Below are 12,615 nucleotides of genomic sequence, written 5' to 3' on the forward strand. Positions count from 1 at the left end.
ATCCAAAGGCGCACACCAACAAATAAAACAAACTTATTCCACCCACTGTGAGTGTGCTGGCAGCCATTTTCCATCCTCATTGTGTCATTGATATTTGGTCAAATTTGGAATGATCCTGAGAAACAGGTCCAGGCTTTCTTGAAAGTCAAGATTTCCACCTCCCCCTGCCTTTCACCTAAACTTATGTGTTATTGTTCTCTCATCCCCATCTACTGTGAGGCATTCCCTGTTCCCAGCCAACCATTTTATCTAATTATCACTATTCCCTCATTCCCTGGCCTACCTCATCAGCATGCCCAGTATTGTAAACCACTATTTCCCCCATTGATGCCACAATGATAGTGACTTGTGAAAATAGTGAAAATACAGTTACTTCCCTCCTGCTGTATCTCATGTAGTCCCATGCTATATCAGATACTACATTTATAATTGGATTTCTCCCTTCACAGTCATTATACCTACTGCCTCCCAACATAATTGCTCTGGTCTCCGCACTTGAGTTTCCCATTTTCCCCAACACAGTATGCCTTTTGATAAACCCCTTGATGTCTACCACCCAAATCCCCAGAACAGACCATAGCCCAACCTTAAAACCGACCCGTGAGGGCAGCTCCAACTGAAGGTAGTCCAGAGCCTTGACTGGTCAATTTACAGCTCTCCGATGACATTACCTGTAATCCCTGGACTAGTCACGGCCTGCAGGATTACCAAATCTCCAAAATGGAAAAACACAGAACCATGTACTTTGGATGTATTGCGGCTGCAATTGGGAACACCGTAGAGCATGTGCAATATGCTGTAAGGAGATGCTTGCACATGTGCTTGTGAATGAGTTGAACCGAAAGGTGTGTTACTGTGCTATACATCTCTATGACTATGACATGAAATGTCTATGCTGTAAAACTCCTTTATAATCTTGTATGTTACAATTAGATCACTTTCTTCTAAACTCCAGAGAATACAGAACTATCTACAATGCACAATACCTGCATACCTGTTTTCTGTACCGATCTAAAACTAAACTTGTATATTTCATTTGTAACCAGTTAAATTCCGGGACTGCTAGCTTTGAGCTTTTTGAATGTATTTCAGACTTGCTGCTTTGAGCATTTTCCAAGATGCAGTATTGCTACCACTTTACATGGATACAATTGAAATCCAAGTGTGCATCAATAATGCTGTCAGTACAGCCCAGGGATCAGAACGCTATCTCATGTGTGAACATACAGGAGCAAGCTCTGACACCACTACCTGAACCTTGTCTCAGGATGTGTTTACTGGTTTGAGCTGCTTTGCTTGTTTACCGTAAATCAGGAGTTACATTGTAACCTGGCTTCATATTGATAGTGAGGAACTCACGTTGGGTCATGGCATTTTGCCACTATAGCAGAAGCACGAGGCAAAACAACTTGACAGTGATTATAGCGTTGTAGGGTAAATGGTCTCTTGTGGTACTTTGACTTGGTGCTGAGCTTCAATGTAGGTCAGCTCAATGTACAGTCACATGTTAAACACTAATTCTTATAATGTTGGTTGCCAGCCTAACAACATTTGATGGGTACATTCATTGCCACCAATCCCTCTTCTAGGTACTGGCACAGGAGTGAAATCAAGAAAACACTTTATCACACAAAGTGTTGGACAATCTGGCACTCACACCCTAAATAGCTATGGATACCAAGTCAATTAAAATGTTCAGGATTAATGTTGATTGATGTTTATTCATTTAAGTTAGTCAGGGATGTGGAATAAAGGCAGGCAAATGAAGTGGAGGTACAAACTAGGCATGATCTGATAGTATTACAGAACAGATGTCTGGGGTGGAAAAGTCTACTTCTGTGTTTTTACAATAGCAGAGAAATTAATATGCTTACAAATAAACAAGTTGGCACTGTAAAAAGAATGGGGAAAAGCAATCAACACAAATTTTACCCTAGTATTCTGTGACATACTTTCAGGGCCATTGAAATAAATTGCTTGGTGAGCATAAGTTCAAGGAAAAATGCAGCGCTGCGTGGCACCCGACCTCAATGTGACCAGAAACAATGTAATTCAGATTCAACTGATGCTAACAGTGCATCATAGTGTGCAACTAATAGCCTAATAATGGCAGCTTCAGTATAATTGCAGTTCTAGGATTATAGTCATAAAAATGGCACCAATATATAATGCTTCCATTAAATTATCTGCAGCTGTCATCAAATTATTACAGTTCTTTTGTTGTATATGATGCTATCGGCTACCTTACATTGTAAACGAGCAAGTCTATTAGTGATATCCGTCTTTATTCCATAGCTGTAGCCAACCATAAATGCAACAAATGACAGAAGCAAGTGTTCCATCTTTTATGGCAGTGTATAAGCATTATTTGAAGTTCCTTGTTCACCGTGAATAATGTTTGAATGTTAATCAGTACTTATTGCTTTGTCTGCTGTGCTTGCACATTCTGGACAGAGTGGCTTATAATTTTTGTCATAGTGCTGTGAAAAAAGAACTAGAAATTTCAATAGACACAGCGTTAATGCAATCTTTTTACCAAGGCAGATTTTAAACACAACCTTCATTTTCCACTCTTTTACTCAAGTGTGTACAAGAACAAGACAAGATCCAAGCAATCAGGATAATCAATCTTCAAACTAGAAATAGAATGTGTCAGTAAATCTCAATCATTTCAGCAGCATCTATGAGACAGAAACATTATCAGTGTTTCTGGTCGATGACTACTCATGTGAATTTATAGTTAACAAGAAGTTGCACATTGTTAATGGCATGAAATATTCAGTCATTTTAATGGCAAAACATGAGCAACCTCCTTTTCATTGCTTGTGTGGTTAAGGGAAAGGCAGGGATTATTGTTTGCTGAAAAACTAAAGAAAAATTGGTTTACAGAAAGAAACAAAACAGAACTTGCATCTAAAAAAAGGAAGTTTGATGAAATTAAATTTTAAAAAAGGCAACATGATTTCAGCTGCCGATAGGACAGAATTGTTTCGTGACTATCCCAATTATGTTAGGATTTTGGAAGGAAGAGGGACTCCTGCAGAAAGTTTCACAGCCTGGGAGAGACAAAATGAGAAAGAATTGAAGAGATCAGTGGCTCAGTCCTAATAGATGGGAATAAAATTGAATGTATAAGGCTGATGAGTTTTTGACTGAGGAAAATTTCTGAATCTGGAACAAGACAACAAATTAATAACAACCTAGAAATTGTCAACATCTTTGCTCATCAGGGATAACAGCCAAGCAACATGAAAACAGTTAAGCAATTAACTAGAGTTGGACGGTTGTCAGATTTTCCTCCAGCAATACTCAGCAAGGTGACCTGAATTATTTTTCTTTGTATTAAACTTAAGGGAACTTTAAAGTAACAATGAAGGCTCAAACAGTAGCCGACTCAGTATTTCAACCCAAAATCTCATGAGAAAAGTGTTCAACTTGTGGTATAGCTCAGTTGGCTGGACAGCTATTTTGCAATGCCGAACAGTACTAGACAACATAGTACAATTTCTGCATTCATTAAGGTTAGCACAAAAGACACTCTATCTCAACCTCTCTCCTTGCCTGAAGCATGGTGACCATCAGGTTAAACCACCACCAGTTGTCTCTCTCTAATGGGAGAGTAGGACCACGGCCAATTTACCTTACCTTTTACTTTTTGCATAACATCATATCACAGTATATTTGATTTTCTGCATCTTCGTGGAGTGGTCTATCAAACATAAAACCACTCAGTATTTACTTTCAGACATCGTCCGCACCCCTATGCTTTTCAAACCTGTGACAAGATCATTCTTAAACAGCTCACCCGTCTTACCTTAAAGTAATAATCCAATTGTTAATTTGGTTCATGGGAAAAGATTCTGCTGCTTGCTGCAAACTCCTAGGAGAGCATTAAAAATGGTTGCCAATCAAACAAATTCTCAGAAACTGAGATAATGGGAACTGCAGATGCTGGAGATTCCAAGATGATAAAATGTGAGGCTGGATGAACACAGCAGGCCAAGCAGCATCTCAGGAGCACAAAAGCTGACGTTTCGGGCCTAGACCCTTCATCAGAGGCACTCTGATGAAGGGTCTAGGCCCGAAACGTCAGCTTTTGTGCTCCTGAGATGCTGCTTGGCCTGCTGTGTTCATCCAGCCTCACATTTTATCATCTTAAATTCTCAGAAACTAATTGGTTTTCAAATACATCTAATCAGCTGCAGACCATCTCAGGCATTTTCTTGGCTTTCTCTATGTTTATTGGGAATAAAAAGCAATGATATGATATTGAAATACTGTCTTGTCACCAGGACTAGAATATCTGACAAACTAATTTTCACCTCAGTTTGTCTGTTTTATGATTTGCTGGAGAAGAAGATTCACTTCAACTGAGATTCCACTTATACCCAGTGGGAGATTACACATAATACACGTTAATATTATCTTTCCACCAGTGAAACAAGAGAAAAGTCCATGTTTTGTCTTTGTTCTATGAGAGAAGCATCAGGGCTTAGAGAAACAGTTATATTGGTGGGCAATATAAAGGATGCCAGCAACAATCAATTACAGTAGCCAGACACTTATTGATGACCTGAGAGAATTGTACTGCTGTGCAGTCAAACTGGAAAACTTTTGAAATTAACAACTAAGCAATATATTTGGAAAACTTTGAAAATAATAATAGATAATTCAAAGAATGTGCCATAACTTTCAAATGGTCAGTTATTAGTAACTGAAAAGAAGTTTATTTCATTCATAAACTAACTATAAACATGCATTTCAAGTGCACCTTGTTCAGAAACAGTCAACTATGAAAGATAAACCTATTTGTATACAAATATAGAAATAGGTTTATCTTTCATAGTCAAGGAATATACCTCGACATCCAGTCTCTACAAAAATATATTCGATTAAACTATACCAGTTACAAATCCCGTCTGTTCTCAGAATGTCATTATGCTAAATTGGTTTGTCCACAATGCTTTAAAAATGCTTAGCAATAAATTATCTGCCATAAATCATGCAGATGAGCACCCATGTAGCTTTCAGATCACATCTTAATTATCCTGCACTGTTGGGGAAAAAAACATGTTAGCAATATTGTATTCAGTTGCAGAACATTTATAATATTTTCACAGTTTTAATTCACATATTTATTCTACCCTTTACACAGAATGCATACTGTCTATAGTAACATTTTATTTATTCAATAAGTGAACAGAAGTTTTACTTATTTAATTATTACACTCAAATTAACTATTGTTGAGTGTACGAGATAACAAAGTGTGGAGCTGGATGAACACAGCAGGCCAAGCAGCTTCTTAGGAGCACAAAAGCTGACATTTCCGGCCTAGACCGTTCATGTTTGTTTCTATATGGATATGAATGTGCTTCGTGTATTTGCTTATTTACTATGTGAATACCAGTAAATTAATATTTTCTTCCTTCAGGAGTGAACAGGTTCTTTGACAACATTGGGGAGATGGTTGGCCACAGACCTTGCCTCTGGTGGAAACTCTGCTGGTCATTTTTCACTCCAATTATTGTGGGGGTAAGTCAAAGCTTGCTATCTTGATGTCAAATTATGCATTTTAAAAAGATACAAACTGCTCACGTATTCCATTACAAACATCACAAAAATTACTTCACAGGTCAGTCATAAGGTTTGCAGCTATAAATTGCAAATGTTTTCAGGACCAACCCAGTCACTGGAATTGTTTGAGAGCAGTGTACACGATGGATTGGGTTGGATTCTGCTGGGGCAAGAACGAAGGAGGACAGGGTGAAATTACAGGCACTAAGTGACTTGCAAGTTCCCTGACACTTTTCCTGGCATTGCCCAGTTTCACGAGGACTCAGGAGGCAAGCCCAAGATTGTAGCTGATTCATTATTTAGGCCAATTAACATTACCAAAGAGCTCATCACACACTTATTAAGGGGGATGTTGTGATTTTCATGAAAGCACACAGGCTGCATGCACCAAACTGGGGCAGGCTAGTTGAAAGGAGCAGAATCACAGAGGGGAAGCAGTCGTGATCACCCGAGGAAATTTGTTGCGTCCAGTGTTTGAATCCATGTTTGTATTCTGATGCATGTTCACATGGATTTAAATATTCCATGGCAAAAAGAGCAGGTGAACTGTCCCTCAGTCCAAATCACAAGAAGCAGCCTATCTGGTCATTATCACAGTGTTTGTGGGAGATTGCTGGGAACAAATTCACGGCTGCATTTCTTAAATTAGAATAGTGGAAACATTTCTAAGGTCATTCACTGGGTGTCAGTACTTTGACATACCTGAAGAGAGCTATGTAAATGATAGATTTTTTTATAATGAAAGAGGGGGTCTAGCCCATTGGGTAACATGCTACTGATTTAAAGCAGGTAATAGGGAAAGTTGGCAGATCGTGCTTGACAATGCAGAGCATCAGCATCCTTTTGGAACAAGGGATATAATTTGTGGATCAAGCCTGCCAAGCGCAATTGCAGGGATGCCTGACTGCAAGGAACACTGCAGCTGGCAGTGAGAAAAACTGGTGCCTGTTTTGGGGTGCGACAATAAGCTGAGGGCCTTTATTTCAAAGAACAAAGAAGTTATCTGCCCAGTATTCATACGGAGATCAATATCCTGCAAATACTTTATCTAGGTGAGACACTGACCACCCTTGATTGGCTATGATTGATTGGGCCTGTAGCCCACATGGCCGACAGGAGAGCCCCGAAGCAAGTGCTCTACTCCCAGCTTCAAAATGATGAGTTAGCCCCACTGGATAGAGGACATGCTTCAGTGGAACCCTCAAGGCCTCACTGATGGGGTGTGGCATTCCCACAGACACCCAGGAATCTCTGGCCCAATACTGTCCAAAGTGGAGGGAGAGCATCTGGGAAGCACTGCAAGCCCTGCTGTGGGGTAAAAGTGGAAGTCAAGCGAAACAGCGTAAGAACCATGCTGCCACACTCATGCCCCACGACACCTTCTGCCCCATGTGTAACAGAGCCTGCAGAAGCAGCATTGGTCTGTACAGCCACCCACAGATTCAACCTGAGAGTAGAAGAGGCATCCTTGCCTGTAAGAAACCGCTGATGACATTTATTTGCGGGAGTCTGTCGGGTGCAAATTGGCTTCTACATTTCCTCCGTTATTAAAGGGACTACAACTTCACAAATAATTAATTCATTGTGAAGCAGTTTAGGACATGTAGCCATGAAAGAACCTGTTTAAATGCAATTCTTTGTATAACTTTACTTTAAGATTTTGTTGAACTGTGCCCATTTAATAGCATTAAGTATAAATCAAATAAATGCATTTGTGTGAAGTGTTTTAGAATGTTTTTGCATGATAAAATAGGATGCTGTATGAACACTAGAATTATTTGTTTCCCAGGGTGTATTTCTCTTCAGCGCAATTGAAATGACACCACTTACGATGGGAAGTTATGTTTTTCCCAAGTGGGGCCAAGGTGTGGGCTGGTTTATGGCTTTATCATCCATGATATTAATTCCTGGCTATATGGGTTACTTGTTCCTCACTTCAAAGGGCTCTTTAAAACAGGTAAGTGAAAACACCTAACGTGCCACATTCGAGACATTTTATTGTGAGCTTAATTTCTAAAAAAAAACCAGGATTCAATCAGTTATAGAAGCATCCAGATTGAAAAGTATAAAATCAAAATACTGTAAATGCTAAAATTCTGAAATAAACAAGAAATATGTAAAATACAAAGCTTTGCAGGAGATAGAAAGACACAATAATACCTGATCAGAACAAGAAAATTGCTGGAGAAATACTCATTGGATTATAAATCCTATGCAAACATGTATGAATTTTAACTTTCCAGCCGTTAATTGTTTTATTTTTAAAACTTAAACATAAAGCTAGCTTCCTTGTTCCTGTTGTATGAACCTCCGTTAAGCATCAAATCCTGTAAGACCTACAAATAACCTATACTTGGCATCTCCTCTTTGGTGACAGAAGAAAATGTTAAAAGATTTTTTAATGTAGTTGCTCATCTTTAATGATAAGTACGTGTCCTACTTGGTACGGAAATTTTCAGGGCAATCAGTCATTCACTTTCACAACCTTAGAGACTTGGCCTTTTAAATCTCCATTCATTTAAATAACATGTTAATGTAAGTACAAGGATGTAAACAGGGTACGAATTCTGCAGTATTTCTTGCATATTCACTTGCATATCAGTTGATCCTTCAGTCTGAGCTAAAGTGAAGAAGGAGGTGTCCCAGGACAAGAAAAGTTGAGCTTGAAGAGTCTGTTGTAATCTCAGTGGTACAACATTTCCCTGATTCGATTGCTCCGTATGAACATTAAGGCCTCTTTCGAACATCAAGTTTTATTGAACTGAATTAAGCATTTCATTTATCGCTTGAATGAAGTGTAAATGGCAACTAGAAAATATGTTCTTTATTTTATTTTCACTTAAACAGATGGAAAAATTAATCACATTCAAGATATTCCATTTTTTTTATTTAATTATAAGATTGATGCTACTTGATCAAAACAAACAGTAGCTTTGCATTTTTGTTAGTATAACTCCAAGGTTTTCCAAAAGAACTGTTACTCTTGACATGAGATTAATGCATAATATTTGAATAATAACCATTACTGTCCACATTCCAAGCCTTTGCAAGTTTTTTGACTTTTATTATTTTGGTTCATAGCGTCTCCGACTTATGACTCAACCAACTGAGGACACAAAATGCCGGGAGAATGGACCAGAACAGCCTGAGCATGGCAACACTCCAAGCGATGAAGCCTATATGTAGATTATTTATTAAATATAAGATACTAACACTGCCCAGAAAATGAATCTTTCACCGGTTGATCGAGACCAAGGACTGTAGTTACATTATTGTGCACCTACCTCCTATCACAAATATGATCAATAGTTATACAGGCTCTAAACCTTTGTTGATGGACATCAGTAAAATGCTTAACAAAAAATGTTTCAGATCAGGTTTTGATAACAATGTAATTTTGGCAGAGAACCATCAATAGAGGCAGACTGTTAGCATTTTTTTAAACTATAGTTTTCTTTTCAAAGAGTTGGTACAGACACGATGGGCCAAATAGCTTCCCTCTGGGATCTAAGACTCTTTGATTTTATGACTATGTAGTCGTGATTATTTTATACACGTCAACATATTCAGTCTGTCAAGTTTATAGCATGAAGGCCATTTATCAGAATTATGGTTTTGCAATAAAATCATAGAATTTTCTTATCTACTCTTTAATGGTCCTGTCACATTTTTCAGAATAGTACTTAATTTTCTTCCTGTAACATTTACATTCTTGATAGTGGATGCTGCAAACTGTAGGAATTCCCTGTCCACTTGACATCCACTTTTTTCAGCTCTTTCCCCATGTTTTCTTCTTCACCTCCTGGTCCACCCAAGTACCACTGTCAGATGCCAATGTGAGGATTCACTTTTTTTTCCAGTGACAGAAAGCAAAATATTGGATACTAGAAGAAATTCTTCTCTACATTGTTAATAGCATTTTATAATTTAGTTCAGTGTCCAAGATAGTCCCAACCTTTAATAATGTTCATTTATGTCTCTTGCTGAGGGCGAGTAGAAAGAACATTAATTTATTGCAGTAACAATTGACAGCACAGATCACACAGACTGGCATAAGAAGCATAGGTTTAGAGGCTAGGCCAGTGGAAATGGGGAATGCAAAAGCAAATGTAAGTAGTCTGACAGAAGGACAAGATGTTGCTGCCCATGTAGAGGGAATGATAGACAGAGAAAGTGCTGTATGCCGTTTCAAGGGTGCCCCATGGTATCATTGTCCTGGCTTCTTTAGATTTTTGTTCATTAGATGTTGGAAATTTTTAGTTTTGTGTCATTTATTCATTTTCCTGAACTTCTTTGCTCAACTATCTCTAACTAAATTACGACTTGGTGCTAAAGCCAAGTCATTAGTGTTGTAACTCAGCTTTGACTAATGAATTATTCAAATACACCAAATCCTCATTTTCTTTGCTTTCAAATACCCTATGCTGAAAAGCAGCCGTTATATCTCGATTAGGCAAGCATTTGAATATACTTAAATATTAGGATAAAACTTTTATTCATCTGAGCATTACTTCTCATTCCAGCCTGTATTGAATAAGTAGTTGAAGTAAATATTTTGAAGTTGCAACATTTGAAGATCCAGATCCGGGCATTAACAATGTACTTTATAATGCAGGGAGTGGTAAATGACTATTGATTTCATAATATCATGTAGCAGTAGATCAAGGCAGTGTTTCAAAAATTTTCTACTTTGAGACAGACATCAGCTTGTGTCTATGGCAGCTACGCAAATGTGACAGGGAAACAGAACCATGGAAGAAAATTTAGTATATTGTACAATGTATTCTAAGTAAAAGCATAGAAAGTACATGTGAATTGATTAAACATTGGTTGCTTTTAAAAGAACTATTACAACTATATCTGTCAAAATGTTATTGTATAGCAAGTGTGTAAAAATTAAGTGTAAATGTCTGCATCTTATTTAATGTAGTTTTGTCAAAGAAATAACAATTCTTCCATCATAGACCTTAACACTGCAATAACTCTTAACACAAACAAATAATTACTCTTTAAACGTCAGCTATGTATTTAATTTGTATAAAATATATTCAGTATATAATGAGTCTAGTAAAAAGAGTATTGTTTTGTAGATTTATAAATGTTAAATTGATAAAATGTACAGTTTTCGACGTATATATTAAATGGTGTAGTTAAGTTCTAAATGGTGTTATGATACCAGGGCATGATTGTCATACATATGTTGTCAATTTTTTGGAAAGCAAATAAAAACTTTATCTTACACTGTAATTACATGGAGGTATATCTGTGTTAAAAACCTGATGAGTTTCCTTACATAAAGCTGAACCTGAAGCAAAATATTTTTTGCAGCCAATACCGGAGTTGATGTCTTCACATCATATCTGTGCTGTAGCTGGCACTTTCATTACTGTGTCACTACTGGAAAAATGTCAGAATCCTCTCATCTGAAGAATTTTATCCAACTCAAAGTGAGAAGTTTAAGTTAAATTTTCAATAAATTATCACCAAAAGCACATTTTTTGCAAATAGAGTCACAGAGTCATACAGCAGAGAAACAGACCATTCACACCTCATCCACACGTTCCAGACATCCCAATCTGACCTAGTTCCATTTGCCAGCATTTGGTCTATATCCTTCTAAACTCTTCTTATTTATAGACCCATCCAGATGCCTTTTAAATGTTGTAATTGATTCCGCCTTCACAGGTTTCCTCTGGCAGCTTGTTCCATACATGCACAAACTTCTGCATGAAAAGGTTTCCCCTCAGGTCCTTTTTAAATCATTCCCCTCTCATCTTAAATCTATGCCCTCTTGTTTTGCTCTCCCCCAACAAGGAAAAAGACCTTGGCTATTCACTCTTCCATGCCCCTCATGATTTTATAAACTTCTCTAAGGTCACTCCTTGGCCTATGATGCCCAGCCTATTCAACCGTAGTTCAAACACTTGAAACCTGGCAACATCTTGTAAATCTTTTCTGAATACTTTCAAGTTTCACATCTGTCCTATAGCAGGACAACCAGAACTAAACGTAGTATTCTAAAAGTGACCTCACCAGTGCCCTGTACAGCCACAACATGACCTCGCAACTCCTACACTCAATGTTCGAATCAATATCAGAATGCCAAATGCCTTCTTCACCACTTTGTCTACCTGAAACTCCACTTTCAAGCAATTATGCACCTTAACCCCTAGGTCTATTTGTTTGGCAACACTCCCCAGGACACTACCATTGACTGTATAAGCCCTGCCTTACCAAAATGCAACACCTCACATTTATCTAAATTAAACTCCATCTGCCACTTCGTGGCCCATCTGTTCAAGGTCCCATCATACTCTGAGATAATCTTCTTCACTGTCCATTACACCACTAATTTTGGTGTCATAGATTGAGATATAGCCCTTCTTGAAAGCCACTCTTAACAATTTTCTTCCTTTCCAAATGACTTTGATATTAATGGACATTGTATCACCAAGTGTGATGCTGAGCCATATAGATTAGAAAGATCCCAAGATTGGTCTTTCATTTGTATTCAGTTCACTCAACTCAGTAGCTGTTAGGAGCAGTAATACAACAAGAGTCACCGAACTCAGGTAAAATTGGAAGTAATTTCATGAGAATGTTGCTCCTGATTTTTATTAATTAATGCCTGTTGACAAAGGTTTAGGCTTATAAGGAATGATAACAAGATCAGTGCCAGGCCTGATACGCCTTCTATTAATCTATTGCTACACAATATACATTAAGGATGAGCAAAATAATGGTGGGCGACATCCAGGATAGATTTTCCTACTGGATCTGTAACACTAGGAAATTAAAAACAAATCAGTTTATTACAATTAAGTGGTTTTGTCTCAATGCTGTCTGAAGTCAGTCCATTGAACCATTCCCTTAAGATGGTAAACAGCTTATTCAAATGCAGTGAAATAAGCTGACAAACCAAGTTTGCGGAAGTTGTTTGCTGCACGGTTCAGCATGTCTTACATATACAGACACTTGACTTCACTGTATATTGGTGTTCACCATAAGTTTCCATACTGTAACACAATGTTGGATCCAAA

At 37.8% G+C, this 12,615-nt stretch overlaps 1 protein-coding gene across 2 annotated transcripts in view; it reads left to right on the forward strand.

The window, feature by feature from the left end:
* Positions 1-10,822, forward strand: part of slc6a1b (solute carrier family 6 member 1b) — a 33,892-nt gene extending 23,070 nt beyond the window's left edge. For both annotated transcript variants that reach the window (XM_048547387.2, XM_048547388.2), the window contains exons 13-15: positions 5,433-5,533; positions 7,365-7,532; positions 8,657-10,822. In XM_048547387.2, coding sequence (XP_048403344.1) covers positions 5,433-5,533; positions 7,365-7,532; positions 8,657-8,761 — 374 coding nt within the window. In that variant the 3' untranslated portion in view covers positions 8,762-10,822. The remainder of the gene's footprint in view (positions 1-5,432; positions 5,534-7,364; positions 7,533-8,656) is intronic.
* The last annotated feature ends 1,793 nt before the right edge of the window (positions 10,823-12,615 follow it).

The sequence above is a fragment of the Stegostoma tigrinum genome, chromosome 11, assembly GCF_030684315.1.
Source record: "Stegostoma tigrinum isolate sSteTig4 chromosome 11, sSteTig4.hap1, whole genome shotgun sequence".
NCBI lineage: Eukaryota > Metazoa > Chordata > Chondrichthyes > Orectolobiformes > Stegostomatidae > Stegostoma > Stegostoma tigrinum.